The 20,613-nt window shown below is 37.2% G+C and overlaps 1 protein-coding gene across 7 annotated transcripts in view; it reads right to left on the bottom strand.

The window, feature by feature from the left end:
- KCNIP4 (potassium voltage-gated channel interacting protein 4) overlaps positions 1 to 20,613 on the bottom strand; it is a 434,877-nt gene that overhangs the window by 207,540 nt on the left and 206,724 nt on the right. The window contains exon 1 of one of the 7 annotated variants that reach the window (XM_057405635.1): positions 11,180 to 11,521. The exons of the other annotated variants lie outside the window; for them this stretch is intronic. Within the exon in view, the coding sequence (XP_057261618.1) occupies positions 11,180 to 11,279 (100 nt within the window). The 5' untranslated portion in view covers positions 11,280 to 11,521. Of the gene's footprint in view, positions 1 to 11,179; positions 11,522 to 20,613 lie in introns of those variants that run through there. 7 annotated transcript variants of the gene reach the window in all.

Here is a 20,613-nt window from a genome sequence, read left to right as displayed (position 1 = left end):
TCCTGAACTATTAAACCAATTTTGATCATGGGCAACTGAACTGCATTTCATTATCTCAATTGCCAGCTTGCTAAACAACAATTTCAAAACCATATTCTGCCTTCAGTTATACCTTTCCACTTCTGTAAACAATTACTTATGCTCTGGTAACCTGTTTCAACTCAGATTACTTATCCAGCCTTAAAACTGGCCAGAATGTGAACTCTGAGCTTTGTGACAACAAGTAAGACAGGAAAAGCTCTAACTTTTTTTCAAATCCTGCATGGTTTGGAAGCATGGCATTTACATTGAGACATCTGTGAAAGAGCAGGACTTTTATTTGTAAAATAAGTCTCAGAAGTCTTAAATTCAAAATTAATTAAGACAATCTAAATGGATGTTGTAGAAAATATACATAATGAACATATTAAAGTAATTTTTGTTCAAATACATTAAAAATTTAGAAAAGTCAAACTGTGTAAAATTCCTTTTATCACCAGTTGCAAGTTACAAATGAAGCAAGGGCAGACCTCCAATGCACCTCCTATCCTTGGGATGTTGCTAGGTGTTCAGTGGCAAACATTGTTTCTAATAAATAAATGATCAAGGACTTTACTCAGATGATAGATTAATTTCCATGAAGACAGACTACCCTTTCTATGATAGGCAGAACATGGTCTTACCCTCTAAGAGAATTGCATATATGCATTTCAGATAATCTGCACAAATTCGGGCTTTCCATAAACCTCAGGTTCACTATTCATGTACTACAAGATAAATTTCTGCCTGCTTTTTAGGCACACAGATAAGCACGGGCTGCCACCATCAGAAAAACTTATGCAGGCTGAGTCTTGCTCCCGAAAGCTCCTCAGACACAGGAAAAAGGTCACTGTATATCAGTGATTTTTTTCCACCAGCAGCAATCGTCTTTCCGGGTGACCTACAGCCCTCCCTTTGTAGAGGTACAGTAAGAAAAAGCACTGATTGAGTCTGAGCTTCTGCTACTAAAAGAACAGATCAATTCAGAGATGGCTTGTTTGCTGCATTTGAAACCCTTGACCAGGTATTTTCCAAGAAAACTGGCCTGATAAGCAACAAATAACGTGTGAGCTGCAAGATGACTCTCTGATCTTCTGAAAAGCAGGGTGGGAGAGGAGAAGAGTTCATTTCTGGGCCTTATTGACATGACATGCTGTCTCACCTTATCAGTCAAGGTGTTGAGAGTTTTGGATAAAATTACTCCAATACTTACAATGCACATGACAGATATACACATGTATAGTAATTTATCTTTAATACAAGAGAGGGCACAAGGTTTTCTAAATGGAGATAATAGTAGCAATTAATCTTGAAGTGTATTACATTAGCTTTGAAATATTTGTAAACTAGATAATAAGAGTGTTTTAATATGTATCTACCGTCATACTGCATTAGTGGATTTAAGACAGACTGTTTTTCAAGAAAATACTAATCTTTGTTAGCAACGGGGTTTTGACAATACTGTAATATAGGCACAACGCTAACCCATGTGTTGAAGTATTCAGAAGTATAGTTATTGCTTACAACTATTTATGTAAATTGGATAGTTTAGGCAGGGAAATGGCATTCTTGAGGACTCAGCTAGAAGAGTAGTCTCTAGAAGAGGTCTCTTGTCAGTTATTCATTCATGCTAAGCTAGAGAGACAGTGAGTATGGATAATGTAAGGGATCCAAAAGGCATCTTTTTCTAAGTGTCCTAGCAAATATTCATGCAACTGTGAGGTTTGTCATTCTTTACATAGAACCATAGAATAGTTAGGGTTGGAAAGGACCTTAAGATCATCCAGTTCCAACCCCCCCTGCCATGGGTAGGGACACCTCACACTAAATCATATCACCCAAGGCCTCGTCCAACCTGGTCTGGAACACTGCCAGGGATGGAGCATTCACAGCCTCCCTCGGCAACCTATTCCATGGCCTCACCACCCTAACAGGAAAGAATTTCCTCCTTATATCCAATCTAAACTTCCCCTGTTTAAGTTTGAACCTGTTACCCCTTGTCCTTTCACTACAGTCTCTAATGAAGAGTCCCTCCCCAGCATCCCTATAGACCCCCTTCAGATACTACACACACGATTGCCTTTGCAACACCAAGCCATCACTGAACACAAAAGGTTGTCAGCCTGATGGAAAAGGGTAATGGGGACCAAAAAACTAGTGTCATGTGAATTTTGTGTGCCCCCTCTAGCAGGGATAATTAAATAAAGCTATTTATACAAAACAAAATTTGGAAACTAAGTTTGTCATAAAAGGCAAAGCCAAATTAGATTTACTCAAAAGTATAGGCAAAGAGAAGATGAATCAGGTCTGTGCCCATACCTCCCTATCAGACCTTCCTGATGTAGATAGATCCTGGACTAAAAAATCTACTCTGATGTACCTGTAACATCAGGTGAGTGCTACGCATTAGCATAACGCATATGTCCAGTGAAGGTATCTTCCTTAGTGTCCTAAACAAATCACTTCTCTGCTAAACTTTTTTCTGCTGCAGGCATACAGGTTTATTTTGTTGGAGTTTTATGCATTAGAGTTTGTAATTTGTAATAAGCATTAAACTTACAATCACACTTCTTATGTAAAACTACATACTATTTCCTACAATAACTACTGGGAAATAAATATCTGATTAATAATCTGGTATTCACCTGATCTAATCTTTTTCTTTCATTATTTCACATTATCAACAATGAGAAGATACCTGTTGTAGCCTGCTTTGGATGATCCAAGTTTTATCTGTCTGTTTGAAGAAGAATGGATTATTGATCCCCAAAAGAAAATGTGCTTGGAGAAGTGTGTATATATATTCATGCTTCTGTAGTATTACCAGAAAATGACAGTAAGGGCTATGAGAAAGATTAGACAACAACAATCAAAAGTTACTTCTAGAGATACCACTGGGGAAAATGACAGCAGAAAGCAAAGCCAGGAATGTTTTCTCAGATTAAATCATCTGCCTCATTAGATTTAGATAGCATTCAGCCTGGCTGGACAGAATTTTCTACCAGGTGCTGAGCTATTCATTGTTAGCTACCACAGAAATAGGTCAGATAAATAAAGAACTCTCCTATTAACAAATAAACAAACAAACAAAAAAACAACAGCTAAAACACATCATCTTCTTTATTTGTAAATTTATTTGTAAACCTGGGCAGAAAATTCAGGAAGGAGCCACAGGGCAATGTAAAAACACAAACTATAATACTAAATAATAAACTGTCTAGCACACTTTCAGTAATGCTGCTTAATTTTTTACCTTTGATACAAGAATACATAGGACTAAAATGATTGAGCAAATTTATCTGACCTAATCCTAATCAGCCAATGGTAAAAAAACACAAAAATTCAACTAAGATTTCTTACTCCAAAAGCAAGAGCATGAGAAGGTAAAATATTGGGAAATATGCCATTTTCAATGTGATGATTATTGTGATGTTGATCCATATGGGTCTACCTGAATCAGATCATGGAATCTTACAGTGGAGTGCAGAAGATAGTATGCTGGTCAGAGATTAGCCGAAGCAAGTAGCAGACTGAGTTAACCATAATGCAAAGCTCATAATCACAAGGCAAAGACATGCCAAAGCCTACAAAGGGTTTTCATGGGGATATTATCAAACTACAGAACACAATGACATATGTAATCTGTGATGTGAGGGATACACCGGCTTGAAACTGCATGGTATAAAGTACCTAAAATTTGGAGTTACTATTTTCTAACAAAGAAACATTGAGCTAAATGTAAGTTAAATGTTCAATATCCTTAAAATAGAAAGACACTAGGTCAAAAGTGAACTGGAAGTTAACATAAAGGCATGAGGGCCAAAGCTGAGCCCCTCTTTGCATTGTATGTGAGCAAAATTAATGTAGTCTGAATTCAAAGGGTATCTAATACACCTAAATCCATATATCCTTTGTGTGTCGAAAAGCCTGAGTTTACTAAGCTGGGGAATATTTTGAGTGAAGGTGACTGATGGGAAAATCAGACAGAAAAATACAATAAAAATTAGGAATTCAATAGGAAGATGTATTAGATAGATACCCAAAATATTGCAATCCTAATAAAGATAGAAGTTTGGGTTAAAAACTAATTTTCCTTCTGTGGTGCAGTAGCTACATTAGTTATAAATGTGAGCATAATAGTAACCACATGGAAAAAAATGAAAATTACAATCTGAATGAATTATGATATACAGAAAATATGCATAGGAAACAAATGGCAAAGGAAAAAAATCCATTATTAAATCAACTTTCAGAGTTTATATTCGGGTTGGTTATTTCTAAAATGCACTAGGAACAAAAGTAAGCATATTAAAAAGGACAGCATCATAGAGTTAATATTGTAAGTCCAGTTGATCTTCCTGATATCTGAGAAGTATACCAATTAACTGACACAAAGCTAATGGCCAGAAAACATATAGTGCTTACTTCAACAGAAGGGTAAATCTGGGAGTAATGCAAAGAAGCAAACAGCTTCACTCTTTGAAGACGAGGGGGAAAAAAAGAATCAGACACTGTTTCTTAACAATAGCAAAAAAGAAATTGTGAAATGAAGTGATTGTTCCTTCTTCCCTTGTCATCTTTAGAACACATCAAGGTTTTGGATTCACCCCACCTAACTTTAGAAAGCCTGTAACTCTCACAATTTGAGAATATCACTGACCTTAATGTACAGATCCCAACTAAAAGTACACTTGGGCTCTCTAACTAAATACCTTTCCTGTTTTAATGAAAACATGTTATGGGGTTCATCAAAAAATATCAAAAGGATGAACGTTATTGCCCTGTGGCATACACGACTTTCAAGCATATGGCTTCTTACTTTGTGTATCAATTTGTGAAACACTATGCTCTGGCTTTTCTTGATATATTTGCATATATCAGGAGATAATTCTATTTGCTGCTGTAAAGTATTTTTACTTCTACAGGAAAAAAAGTGCAGAAAGTATTATTTGCACTAATATATTTCTAACTAGAAATGGTACACCTCATTTCACTACCCAGTTTATTTTCTTCTGTCTACCAAGTTCAGTGTTCTATTTTCCCCCTAAACGTTTACGAAACTGTGTTCTTAGAAAAGGTTTACTCTTCTACTCATGAAACTAATTAGCTCTAAATATCTTATTTTAAAAAATCCATAACAGTTTAAGTTTTATTGTTCTTTGATAATCAAAAAAGACATAGGTTTTTCGGTTTTGGTTTTGTTTTTTTGCTATTTTAGTCCTGAGAAGTAATAAATCTTCTCAAAACTTGTTTAGAAACAATTGCATGAGCATATTTTGATTTATACAACCCACATTTACTGATAGCTAAGAAAGTGGAAAAGTGAAAAAGTGTCAATAAATATAACCAGAGGGCATTTATAGATTTGCATTAAGAGGGAACTCAGTCCTTGTAAAAACTATGTAAAAGTAAAGGCATTTACAATAGTAGGCAAAGACTGTGTGATATATAATTTTCTTCTGCTTATGGTGGCTCTTTGACAGTAGGTAGGTAGTATTTACTTATTCAAAGTAAATAAATAAAACAGTGACTTTGAAAATATAAGTTCTATATTGAGTAGCCAGTAGGAGGCAGGAGAAGTAAATCTCAGAAGTTGTCCCCTTGGGGGAGACAAAACAGACCACCATCCTGTCTCTTTCTCATATCCAGGTTATTTTTGTAAAATCCTCTAGGTTATCACCTAGAATTACAAGAATAAAACTGAGCAATAATATTCTAGTATTCTTCCATTTCATAGTAGATGATATGATTTCCATTTATTCAAAGTACCATTCTATATGAAATAACTACTAACAAAACTGCAATAGGAATGAGACCCTTGTGTTCATGAACTACATCACAACTGTTCACCACAGAGGAAAGTTGAGAGCTCTCTTATGAACTCTCTGCTTACATTGGTCTAATATTTTTTTTTTCTTTTTGATTTTTTTTTTTTTCAAAACCAAAAGGTTAATTATAAACTAGCAAGCTTTCCAAAGGTATTGTACTGGTAACTCAGAATGTAGTGCTCTTTACCCATTTCTTTGATATCTCTTCATTAGCAGTTACAGTATTTACCTACTTTGATCTCTGTGGATGTAAAGCAGTAGACAAGCACTATATCATCAGGATTGACAATCAGTCTTGAGAAAAGAAGCTTTTCAGCAGATGCTGGCCTGGGAACACTAGAAGATTTTTCAGCAAAAATGGACCAGACTTCAGAAGATGATTCAGCGACTTGAGACTGTTTAAAGCAGGCAGCTGAAATGCACCTATCACAAATTTCCCTTGGCTGGCAAGTTTTTTTTCTTACCTGCCTATTTCTGTTTTTTAAAACTGTATCTAGAACTTCAGGCATCTCATATGAAAGAAACAAAACAGAATCAGAAGAGGTTTCCTCTTATTAATTCTGTCCAGTAGTGGCCTGCAGGATACACAACCTGGTCAGGTGCTCACATCTACACAGCTCCAAACCAACCACAGTACATGCTGCCATCTCCAAATGACCTGCTAGTGCTGTTTGCACAGAAATATTCAATCAAGGAAAACTTTAGTGGAGTTCTGCATTAACGATTCCCATCTACTGCTCACTCATCTGCATATAAGGAGTTGTTTCAACAGCTGTTTTAATTCAATTTATCTTGTTATATATGAAGACTTAATTGAACAAATTACTTCAAAGGAATGCCTGAAATTGCTAATATTAAAATTTATATCATCTTTTTCTTATGCACACTGCCACCTCTGGCTAATCATTTCACATATTGGTCCATGACTGCCTTCGTAGTTCAAAATTCTGTGCATAACTCTCTTTGACATCAAGACTGATCTTAAGAAAAAAGGCAGAAATGCCATTATATTTATTACAAGCTATTTCTAGTATGAATTGCTAGTCATTATGAATCTTCTGAAATGAATATTCCTCCATTTCCATCTATGAATAACACTAAGGAAATGTTGAAATTCCCATCAGATCACAGCCTGGATGACAAAACAGCTTCAGTGGCCGCTAATTTCAGAGGAACCACGAGTAACTTCCACCACGTTTCCAGCCATAACCAGTCATTTTTAAAAAGAGTTGCAAATATCACAAGCAACTCTCTACGTGTCCATGGTTTTGCTGTTATCCAGCTCATGAATGGGAAGTTTTCAATAGCCAGGATTATTAAAATGGGATTAGAAGCTGCTTTGATATTTTAGAGGGCTCAAGTGTTTCAGTAATTTAACTTAGTTATTACAATTTTAGCTGTAAAGTTCTACTACTGTCATTCTCAGTGCTCTTAAACCAGGAGTTTAGATAGCTAGGAAATCCATATTCCATAGTAACCTATGATCACTTTTACGCCCTTTTAATTTTCCTATTAGAGGTAGTAACTGCTTAAGAGTATTTCCCAACAAACAGGGTATTATGTAAATATTTTTAATCACTCATATCCTTCACATTTCTTCCCTGAACTTTATCCCCAGTGGTGTAGGTTTCAGTGCTTACATTGATGAAGAATAGTAAGTGATTTAGCTTTTGAAAATCAGTCCAGGTTTCCCAAGAAACATTAGGACAAAATTATTTTAAGTCAGTAAAGGGCTGATCTCATCATGCTTCAATCACTGTCCACAACAAATTATCCAGAATAACTGACACACAAGGAAGATACTCACAAAAAACCCTCTTCCATGTCTTGATTAAATTCATATGATCCTTATAAATGAAGATCACAATTTTCATAAAAATACTATAAACATATTGAAATTATATAAACTGATAAACTGATATCCTGAATATTGCATAATCTTAAAATGCCAACATACTGTATATTCAACTTGCTCAGTTCTTGTATCTCATTTTAATTATAAATGACTTTTGGACAAAATGGACATAAAAGAAGAAATATGACTGATTTTAAACGTATACCTAGGTATATCTAGGAATAGACCTTCCTGATTAAGTAACAATACATTACTTCTTACACCTAATACACCTGTTAAAAAAAAAAAAAAAACTGTAAAGTTTATTAAGGAGGACATTCTAATTTATGAAGGATTAAATATCTAGCCCAGAGAAAAAGTCTGTGCAATCCACAACCCATGAGAGTGAATAAATCAGTTCTGCTACTGACCACTTTAGGAGCTGTCACACAATATTAAAAAAACATCTATTTGAAAGCAGTTTTATAACAACAGTAAAATCACTCAGCAGTAAAAGACAGCTAGGCAAAACCACAGAAAGCATACTGTAATCTAAGTGAGTGCAATACATCATAAAATACCTGTTGTGGTTTAAGCTAGTGCTGAACCCAGGACAATAATATTTAACCTAAAGTCTCTGCAACCCACAACTTACAAAATTGTATAAATCTATTCTGCTACTTACCGCTTTCAGAGCTGTCATACAATATTAAAGACATCTATTTGAAAATACTTCTACAACAGAATCACTCAGCAGCTGAAGGCAACTGGGCAAAAACCACAGACAGCATACTGCTGAGTGCGCATACCTCAGAAAATAAGCATAAAAAAGTACATACAATTTGTATACTGATTTTTAATTATTTTTATTATGAAAATAATTGCATACTTTATGATTATACATGGAATTTGTACTGAGGAGTCTGAAGAAAGCCCAATATTACTTACACTTAATTATGACACGGAAAAGAGGAAAATGAGATTTTGCTATTGATTTACAAAAATTGCACCTGATTCTTCCAAATTAGTGTGGAAGTGGTCCACAAAGTTCAGAACCATGACAACCCAGTGTAGGAAGGAAGGTAAGTTTGCTTCAAGCTTTTGTTACCACGATAGGGACTGATTGTGAAACCTAGATCTCTACCAAAGCTTCAATCTGATTTAGAGAGCTTCGATTTAACATCCTGCTTCGGGTGCACTGTATTACAAACTACTTTTGACTCTATGGATGATTTCCAGGTAGACACAGGATGTGTTTCATATGCCATAAACTATTAATTTGTATGAAACATATTAACCCTTGAGAAAACAAAAAGAAGGGATACAATCTATCCAAAACCAGACAACTACAAATATCCTTAAACCAGAAGACTTTCAGAAAACTGCAATGAGCTTCCTCATTGATTTCTGGAAAAGTACATGGATAGTCTAAGTACACTTGTAAAATTCATTTTTTCTTAACATTCTACTTAAAAACATCTCTAACATTTGCACAATTTTATGATGCTTGCACTTTTCATTCATGGGTGGAAATGAATAGCCTTGATACTTATTTAAATCGAGAGAGTTTTTCTCAGCTCCCTAGTAAAAGTGTATAAAACTACCTTTTTTTCCTGTTGTAACCAGTTCAGATCTTTAATTATCAAGTTTAAGAAAAAAATAGGGAATAACCTGCACTCTTCCTGAACTACAAGAAAACAAATTCCTAAGTCTGTGACATTTGGCTAAGCCCCATTTTCATACACCATTGTTTATATCTATTACTCGATTCCCATGTAACATGCCTTTTATCTCATTCACAGCAGTTGAACACCACAGAGGAATGGGGCATATATGTCTTCCTGTGCCTTCATCTACCTGGCATGCTAGAAACCTGTCCTATACTATGTAAGAAGAAATTTTTGGCCACTGAGGCAGACAAAAAGGGCAGATGGATTAGAAACTTATTTCTTACAGAAATCTTACAACCACTTAGAGGCAGCTTCACTATATTTCTAATTATCTTTCCATTACCAGTTTTCTTAGCCCTAAAAACAAGTACAGACAACAATCAAGCGCTAAATTTTGCCAGGGAACCTGACCCAGTGCAGCAATCAGACTCGACAGGGTATACACAAGCCTGCCGACCAACTTGAAAAGTAAATATGGCTTGTTTAATCAAATCTCTGCAACCTCTAATGCTGGAGATAACTTTTATCATAACATTTTTTAAATTAATTGACATTTCTATTTACAAGTGAACATGAAACAAAAAGAAAAGCAGAAGTTCATACATTTGAAGGGTATCTCTGCATTATAATTTAAATATGCACTCTATAACTCAATATAATGCACTCTAATGGCTACATAAAATTTTAATAAAAATGCACTCGATAACATGTTTTTGAGTCCCTGCAGGGTTTTCATATCAATACTAGCAAATACGCACAAGACACAAACATGGAGAAACAGCTGTGTGACTTCCTTATTTAAAATCTGTAAGACTGTTTCTTGAAAGGGTTAAATCAACAGGATTACTTTAGACCTTTTCATAGGAGCAAATTTTGCTTATATTCTCACTCGTTAACACATGAGACCACAATCTCTAAGTCAACAAAGTTCCCCTTTTCTTAGGCATAAGTATATACACGGTACTCAAATGCTAGCTTACAGGAGATTTGAGAACACAGTATTTCTTCAATATTTGAGAAACAGACCATTTTGGTCTGGAACCTAATAAAACACTGGGATGCAATGAATATCATTACATTACCAGCCATGCTGCAATCAGTGTTTTTTCAGACTAACTTCTCATAACAGCACTTTTAGAAATGAGGTATAAAAAGTACCTTTAAAATAAAGTAAGCTTCTTATATTTTATTGCTACTGCTTTATACAGAAACAGTATTTCTAAGAAGTGGTGATCTATGATAAACAAAGCATCCATCAATAAACGTTGCACTTGATTGCCCCAAGTGACTGTTAGCTACATATTTTGAATCCGAGTATTGTAGTTCCTCTTCCTCAAACATTTTAAAATGTTAGCAGTAAATTAAATATTCAACAGGTTTTTAAATACTGTAAAGTATATATTTTGACATTATAACAATTCCAGTACAGATGTTAACATGAATAGATTACCAAACAATTCTGGATAGATTGCAAAACAATTTTAAGGCAATATAACTGTATTTGCATGTTAACATCTTGAAATCTGCTTTGACCCCTACTACTTTAAATTTTCAGATTTAAAACAGGACTAAGAGATTCAGATTTTGAGCCATTTATATTTGATTAACATCTAAGTTTGTACTTGTAGTATTCAGGATACCAGTTTATTTTTCCTGTGAAAGCAAATCACCTCAACTTCAACATCAACCACACACAGCCACTGATGCGCACGTCGCTCTTGAGGTGGATCAGGTAGTGCCTTACACCCAGTTTACAGGTGCCCTTTGCCTTGCTGCAAGAGGATGACAAGAACACAGAAATGACAAACCACTGAAAAGCACTCCCTTACCTTCTAAACCTGCTTCAATCAGCCCAAACTGTTCCAACACTTTAACAAAAAGCACAATCACGATCAAAACTGCTATCATTTCGAGCCCTTCCAAGTTCATGATGAGTTAGGTCATGGTCTGACCACCGCCACTGAGAAAAGTGCTCTTCTGCTGGCTTTCTTTGCAAAACCATTAAACTAGGCGCATAAGGCTCCTGCGAGGTAAGGGGGGGAGCGGGAGGGGAGCGGCTGGGAGCAGCGCATCCTGTCTGCCCGGGCGGAGGCCAGGCGGGGCTGGCTGAACAGCCCCGGCCCGCGGAGACCGCCCGGCCCGCCACCCATGTGGGAAGCGAGGGGCCAGTCCGAGGTCACCTAGGAAACGTCCCCGGGCAAACGCCGTGCGGGAGCGCCGGCAGCGCGCCGGGCGGGCGGGAACGGCTCCGCAGCCCGGCCACGGCGGGAGGCGGCGTCGGGGCCGGGAGCGCGTTGCCGGGGAAACGGGGACCCGGACGGCGCTGGGCACCGGGGGACCGGCCGGGCGCGCAGGCCTGGCCGCAGCCCTGGCGGGGAAGCACAGGAGCGATCGGGTGGAATCCCTGCCGTTAGGAAGGGGCATTCACAGCCGTAGCCGCTTCTCACCGTGGCGAGCTGCGGCGGTCTGTAGCTGTGCTGAGATAAGGATTTGGCAGGTGATGGGTTGCCAACTTGTCCATTACTTTCTCCAGGTGAAAAAGCTGCCCCGGTACTATGAGGTACAGACTGTTGCATGTGGCAAGCAATACACAGCATTTTATATGCAGCAGTGCATTAAGAATATTTTTTTTTTTTTTTGTAATTAGAACAATCAAAACATGCTGTCTCAAAAAGGCTTATTCAGTGGGCTTACCTGGAAAACAAAAATTCAAAAGAAGACACTGAGGAGAACAAAAAGCAAGCTCAATATTTTTGACAGTTTCTCACTTCAGTAATAATTGCTAAACAAAGATTTTTCACGGAAAATATGAGAAATGAAATACAGGAACACAAATCACAAGACTGAATCATAGAATCATAGAATGGTTTGAGTTGGAAGGGACCTTAAAGATCACCTAGTTCTAACCCCCTGCCATGGGCAGGGACGCCTTCCACTAGACCAGGTTGCTCAAAGCCCTGTCCAACACATCTTACACCAGTAACAGCCACTGGCCTATCTATAGCAGTTTGCAGTACTGGCTGGCATTGTCTCACTCAATGCACAACTCTATTCACAGTTAAGGATTTACTCTCTAAATCCCTTCATAATTTAGCATCTAAGAAGGAATTTACATTGGAAAAATAGTGCCTCTATTGCAGCAAAATGAGCAGAGGAACAATTGCAACAAATTTAATCCTATCTGGTAGAGTACTGTCCCTCACACAGCTGAAATCAATTACTGCCAAGGGCTCAGTTTTCTTTCTTTCCCTTAGATAAGATTCAAAAACAATCATAGTGTCACGTGAGAACAGGCAGCAACTTCTTTGTCCCCCAGGTATACTTGCATTATGATTGGTATTATCATTCCTGAAAACTGTAATGAAGTGGGAGTAAGGGGGCTGGCAGATAGGAAATAGGTACCTATTGGAATACAGAAGGAGCCTGGCCTGCATGAGTAAAAATCAGTTTGATTTTTTAAGAAGCTCAGATTAGTGATCTGAGCTAATCTTGATGACTGTGCATCTGGGATGCACACATGCACTGCTACACTAACAAATCTGGGGGAAAGCTATCACTGACAGGGTGGTTAGTGGCAGAGCTAACTGGCAGAGCTAATTAGCAGAGCTGGGTACAAACAGGACAGCTATGAAAAGCATGAGAAAGCCGAAATGGAATAGCACTAGAGTCCCAAATCACACATAATGTCTGAGAACAGAGCTTCTAATAGAACCAACAGTTTCTCAATTTTGACTGAGAACAACCTAAATAATACTTTCAATATGTATATGATGAGGTTAAACATCATAATGTAAAGGTAGATCCATCTAAGATAGCTTTAGAAGTGATGTCCCTGCAAATTATTACCAAGATAAATACTGTTTTCTCCTTAATAAGAACAGCTTTGAATAAATATTCTAACATCCAATAAAATCATTAAAATATTCTGTGAGTCTATTTAAAATAAGTTTATATGTTTTTAATCTTAAAAGGGGGTAAACCACTCTTATTTCTAAAGGAAAAAAGGGGCTACAGAATCTTGATGTATCATAAGTGCAAATACATTACTATTATCTCAGCAGCTGTCATTACACTTACGTCTCCCTTTTTCTGTCTCTTAAATTTACTACTTGCAAAAGAAATTAATAAAAAAAAAAAATCCTGTAATTTTTTCAACATATAAAACCTAGCAAATCTTCTAGCCCATCAAATCATTGAGCAAAACCAGCAAAAAGATACTAACTTTTGTCTTTTAGTTTTCATTTAACCTACTTTCTCAGTAAATACTTAATGAATCCAAAGATACAAAATGCTATGATTCATTCAGCCATTATAAATTTTAAATCTTATAATACATACTGCATCTTCCCTCTAGGCATTGCTCTAGCATGGCTTGGTTTCCATAGAATCTGTCCCAGATCTAGCACTGGTAAAAAAATAAAATAAAAATAAATACAGCAATCTGACATTACAGTGCCATATTTCTACCTCTTCACAACTTTTCTCTAAGTTTACATCCCAAACTTTGTCCAATGCTTTTCACTTGTCACAACTCATGGAATTACCTCAGTTCAGACATGATGATGCTTACATCATATCAGAAGAAGACTACTTCCCAGTCCTACCCAAGAAGCCATACTAGTGGTATGCCTGATAACACCCTAAGCAGGCAATTCAGCCCCGTGTCAACAGGAAGCAACAATTTTGTGGGCTGGCATGAAGGTTGTATCTTACCCAAAATGTCTCTGGTTGTGAAGAGAGGTTGTGGAGGCAAGATGAAGTCATGAAGCAGAAGTTCTGGCTCTTCACACTTGGTGCATATTTAGATGGCAATAGATAAATCCTGTGCTTTTACATAACTGATTAAATAGAAAAAGTTATGTACTATAACATTCATAAGCAGGCTTTTCGAAGAGTCTGACATAAAATATCCTCACCAGCCAACTGAGATGTAGTCCTGGTTGAAAATTATACCTGAAGATCTGGATTGTATTATAACCTCACTCTTCAGAAGTTTTGGGTTGTTACAAATGTGAGAAGCAGCACACAATCTGTCAATATGTCAGTTATTCTAAATATTATTCTGATATCCTTCTGGGTATTCTGTAGCCTATAAAATGGAATTATATTTCAAGTTTATCCCTTTCCATGCAGTGAAAATACAGCTCCCTGAATCTGGAAGTGTATATTTCTGGAAATGGATACAGGTATCATACTAACTGTGACCATGAACTATATGTCATTAGAAGACAGAAATTTTCTTATCACATGGAAAACCCCCATTCCAATAACTCCTTTACTGGAGGTCTTTAAACCTCATTAAAAATAAAGAAAAATCTTAAAAAAGGTTCAACATCTTAAAAATTACAAGTATATTTTAAAACTCTCTGAGTAAACTGAAGCTGAAAAATTCTTGGCTGTTGTAATTCCACAGATGAAGCCCAACTGTTCTCATGATTTGTTTGTGCTACCTATTTATTAGCAAGGGTTTTTCTCCTAAGAAATTTGATGTATTTTCAAGTGTTTTCAATTGAGGAAACATCCTGATCATTTTCCAAACTACAGAGAAAGTCCTGTCACATAGGACAGAGATTTATTAGCTGTCATTTGTAAAAGTCCTATGCATCTTCAGCAATGAGAAACTAATGCAGCAAGCTTCATTTCAAATGTTGAGATAGTCACAGTATGTCAAGGGATGGTGTTTCATGGTATTTGATTTAATTTTCTCTGAATGACACATGGCCTCGAATAGCTCATGTTCAGTGCCTCACACAGCTGTGGGATGCCACAGGTCGTAGCAGGCTCCCACAGCTTGTTTCACCATGCTTTCCTAGGGCTGTTAGTACATGACCCTCACCTCCATTATATTCAATGTGGTTTAAGAAACTGTTATTCTGCCAATGTGTAAGCATGTGAGCTAACACTTGTGGTGACAAAAGTAGTTTCATTTAAACTTTCCTAGCCATTTCAGTCCTGCAGCCATTTAACCTGGGTATCACGTCTTAAGTTATTTCTCCCACTATACCTTCAAATCTAGGGTGTATCTAATGCCTTCAGTGCAACAGCTCTAAGATTCATATTTATTCCCTGATAGATAACAAAACTTTTAATTCAGATTTTCATGGTTTTGTTCCTCAACTACTATGACCTTCTCTTTCTGTCTTTGTCAAGTGCTGTCTTGCTGGTTTTTATCCACTCAGGATGCTGCTGCAAAACCACCATTCAGGCTTACCACTTCAACTATCTCAGCTTTCTCTTTACATTTCTGATGGATCCACTTCCTCATACACAAACTATTTGCCATCACCTTCAAGGCCAGTCTTAACATTCTACTGCCACACCTATTCACTGTTGACTTTTGGAGAATATCAAACTGTTAACCCTCTCAAGCAATAATGCTAGCCTTACTTGTTTGTAAATTCGACTTTACTCATAAGAGATGTTGCTGGCTCTAATACAGCCCCTAATATTCTGAAATATTATGACATCTGTTCTCCCTGTGCTACAGAGTTTCTGTTATACACAGCACGTAGATGCTGATATTTTTGAACCCATAGCTATGGACAAAGGGTGAGAATTTTATGACACAACATGGTAAAAATTTCATCCAGATAGCAAAGGGAGAAGACACGTCATTAATAATTAGAAATATTATTAATAATTAGAAAGACATTCTGCTTTTTGCTACATTTTTTTTGCTGCATATTATTGGAAAACTGCCACTCCTCCTTCAGACTTTAGCTGTGAACATTGTATTAAGTTAACTTTATCATAAATATGATTAGGAAACTTATCTACAGCCTTCAAATAAGAGGCTGACAGAAGAGTTCCTCCAGTTCAGTTGATGCAGCATGTGGATGTTTGCCAGCTTGTCTTCCTAATCCCATGTTGCTTCATTAGCAGCTCACTGCAGACAAGAGACTGGTATGCCAATCAAGAGCAAATGTCACAGGAAAGCCTAGCTCATGCACCTATGGAAAACAGAGAGGTTGGAGCAAGACAGCACCTTTCATAGTTCTGCTTAAAAAATTCACAACAAACCAAATAACCATTAAACAAAGCAGAACAAAAAGCTAAGGAAATATAAAGCCAATGTCTATTGAGCCTTGTAGTCTGGTTTAAACACTAGCATGCTGTTAGGGTGCATTTGTAGTCCAAATGGTGAACTTCTACCTTGTCCAGAACTACTCATTAAGACAAGAACAGAGCAGTGTTAAATTCAGTGTCTTATTTCAGACTGGTTATACAATGCTAACCAACATACATGAAGGAAATAAAGCAAGCTGACAAATGTATTCAGTTTCCAACTGCCCAATTAACTTACTTGGAGCACTATAAAGGAGCCCAACAATTTTCTTCTAAACAATTTGACAGTGTCTCTTAATTTCTTTCCTGCAGACCTCAACCATGTATGAACCTGATACAAACAAATCCATGTGCCTAAGCAAAGCTTTCTGTGGATTCAAACATGAGAGTCTTAGTTTTGCTAGGAGTTTTGGAATTGGTAGGAGGCTGATGCTAAGTTATCTTATAACAGAAACTCATTGAAGGGTGCAGTAGGATGCCTAAAGGATCAAGGGGAATTGTTTCATTTTTCTCACAGTGCAAATGTACCTTACAAATAACTTATACCAACTATATATTCAATAGAAATGTTACAAATAACTTATACCAGCTATATATTCAATAGTAATGTTTACCTCATTGATAGTCAATGACTGTTAATGGTTGGTTTAGACCATCTGACAAGGATAGATGGCCCTACCACGTGAGCAACTACAGAAACAAATACAAAACATTTGTGTTGGCAGTCTCAGCAGACAGTCCTAATAGCACAGCTGCATGTGTGGTCTTTACAGCATAGGTTTGAAGAACATTAGCGCAACAGTTCAGACAAACATAAAGCACTGGCATTTGCTGTTTAAATGAACAGAAGATTTCTGTGCATTGAGCACCAAGACTGGGAGACTTCCAACCTTGATAAAATCAGCACAGCTAGTCTTTAATAGTCAGGAAATTCTTCTTGTCATCTAAACTCTCCCTCCATCTTCTGTCTTTGTGCAATATGGATGTCTGTATTACCACTTCCTCTCTTATTACACTCTTTGGTGTGCAGTGAGCATTTTTCTTTATAAAGTGGTGATTTGCATACCAAAAATATGACTTCTTTTCAAACAGATTAGTAATTCTATCAGTTGTTTAGTCTGTGTCACTCTGTGCTTTTTATTTAAATTCAGACTTGCTGTGCTGGAAAGATTAGGTCTTGATTTATACCTTCTCCACATAGATCTCTAAGGTGAACATGTTTCTGCGTGAGCTAGTAACCATCCAAAATGGCATGGAAATTTCAGGAGCAAAAACAGTGGAGACAAGAAGAACAAATGAGACACTGGAATTTGTTTACATATTAATCCTTAAATGTGTCAAAAGAGTGTTGCTGTTTCATTTTAATATCTTACAAGAATTTCTATGAGAGTCCAGATAATATTTGCTTTGCTTTGATATTCACTGGCAATACATGATGAAGAGAGCTCTGAATGTTCCAGAGAATTCAGAAACATAAAACAATATGAAATATAACATTTAATGCACCTCACTTGTCAAAACAAACAAAAAAAAACAAGTGTGATGCCTGGAAAGCCTCACTACATTTAGGTATTTATTTTGTGTTACTTATTGCATTCTCTGAATAACTCATCAGTTTTTTGATTGAAGGTCAATCCCCATATTCTCTTCCACCATGAAAATGAGCTTCACTATGGATAAACTAATCTGGTAGGCAACTATGGTCTGTTTTGTGCAATTTACATAAGAAAGTACACATAAGGGGTAGCTGACTGTGACAAGACATCTGTTCCTCAGGAATAAAAAAGAACAAAGAATGAATACACAACACCAGAGTTACAGTAATTAAAAGGGAGACAGCAATCAAAGAGAGCAGGTACCCACAGACCTAGTTTGCTCACTTCAGGGCTCTGAGTGGCCCAGGTCTGCTAGATTTAAAGGATAGACATGCATGAAACAAAAAAAAAAACAATTTTTTCCTTGAGACTTTTGGCTACCATTATTAGCACTGCTAGCATTCCAGACACTACTGGGTTAGACAGTCCATATTTTCTCCTCTTGTATTGAAAACATGAAAGAGCCTACTCCAGAAGCACTGTAAGGACAGTCATCAGAGGATGCATTCAGAGCATGATAGCCCACTAAAACTCTTTCACTCAGCTGTCTGTCAATTTATATGACAGAGACAAGATTAATTTCTGCAGGCTGTCAGGTGATTAGAATATCCTGCAGAGTAAAACAAACAAAAAAAGTTGAATGCTTCCCTTCACATGGAAGGACTTAAAAATGTATTTGAAGCAAACAGATTGTGTCTGTGGTCTCTACTGGAAAAGTACTAACACTGAAGTTTTGCTAGATAGGATAAAAAAAAAAAAAAGAAAAAAGTAATTTAAAGAGCTCCAGACCAGTATTTTGAGATTGTCTGCAAAACCAGGGAAGTCTAAAACTGACCAGAGCTTAAAAAAAAAGAGCACTACAGAAGAATGAAAAGAGATTCCGAAACACTTTCTTTTCCCCCAGCTGGGGGAACCAGACAGGGTAAATAGCATCCTAATACTGCTACCTAGAAATTAATTTCAGAATGTAATTGAGATCCAGCCATGAATATAGCCTTATCAGAGCACAGGAGAATTGTGAAATTAAATATATATATACTTATATATACAATATGGTAGTGGCTGGAGGTAACAGTGATTCACATCTTATTTTCTTTAGCATTTTCAGTATGCTTCAAATTCAGAATTCCTCCTTCAGACATACTTTGGGTTTTCTTCTCTCTGAGGAAAGTCCCTCTGATGCATTTGCAGTGTTTTACAGAGAAAACCTGAGTTCTGTATTCAAAGCAAACAGCAAGGTCTGGCTGAGGGTTCCCAGGGGAGGAGAGGTCTTTGCCAGTAGAGAGCTCTTCCACAGAAATTTAATGCAGCAGGACTGATGTCTGGAGCAGAGTTAACCACTTTTTTTCAGTCTTACTGCATATGAGGAAGGTAGCCTGTAGGTAGATGGCAAAATGAGTATGCTTCTGTTTCCCAATGTATGCTTTCCCAACGTATACTTCTCCACAATGTAGGCCCCACTGCTCCCTCAGTGAAAGGATCCTGCACAGCCAAGCTGTACACACCCATCTAAACCCTACATAGGATCCCAACAGTATTCCACAACATGTCTTCCACCTCCCAGCAACAGAACCAGGATCAGAATTTTTCCCATTATTATACCTCTAGAAATCCTACAAACCTAAAGCAATGACATTTTGATGCCTGTTTTGCAATCTGCCAGCCATGGTCTGTGTGCTTGACTTTCTATGCTGGCAGAGTTTTATGTGACTTCACTTTTGAAGCCATATTTTCTTCTCATTTTTTGCAGCACTTATAATTTCAGTATATTTTTTCTGCATCTTCTCTGATTGTTTTGTAGCTTTGCACTGTTCCCTGCTGACACTGCCAGTCACTAACAGCATGTGTAATTCTGTAGCTTCCTTTTTCGGACAAAGTTCTCGTTCTTTTCCTTTGTCCCCAGCACTAATAATTTGAAATATGAACACATCAAATTGCAAGAAGAAGGTTTGCTATGCTTTTTTCAGGTTCTATTCTGAACTGTTATTGCAGTAGAGACTAACTTGCAGTTGAGCCACAAATCACTGTATTTTAACAATTTAGTTGTGTATCCGAGTGATAACACACCGTTCTTTATCCATGTCACACATTAACCACCACTTCCTATCTGGTATCTCACTGTCAAAGTAAAATCCAAGTGTAATCTTTCCTACACTGCCTGCCAAGCAATGGATGGATTAAAATACTGCTACAGTAAGACAAAGAATCCTCTTTGAATTTATCAAAATAGCAAAACATACATTAACTCTTCAGTGAATAACATATTGGTATGAACTGCATGTAATATTCTTAGCTGTGCCTGGGATTGCCCCAACCCAGGTGTAGCACCTTGCACTTGGCATGGTTAAACTTCATAAGGCTGGCATCAGCCCACCTCTCAATCATGTCAAGGTCCCTCTGGATGGCATTCCTTCCCTTCAATGTATCAAGAGAACCACACAGCTTGGTGTCATCAGCAAACTTGCTGAGGGTGCACTCAATTCCACTGTCCATGTCATGACAAAAATGTTGAATAAAACCAGTCCCATTTCTGACCCCTGAGGGACACCACTCATTACTGGTCTCCAGCTGGGCATTGAGCCATTGACCACAAGTCTCTGTGT

This window comes from Pezoporus wallicus, unplaced genomic scaffold (assembly GCF_028554395.1).
Source record: "Pezoporus wallicus isolate ANWC-B61680 ecotype Strahan unplaced genomic scaffold, APGP_CSIRO_Pwel_v1 contig_642, whole genome shotgun sequence".
NCBI classification, from domain to species: Eukaryota; Metazoa; Chordata; class Aves; order Psittaciformes; family Psittacidae; genus Pezoporus; species Pezoporus wallicus.
The sequence above is the reverse complement of the archived record's forward strand: the minus strand, read 5'-3'. Positions and strand labels throughout refer to the sequence as shown.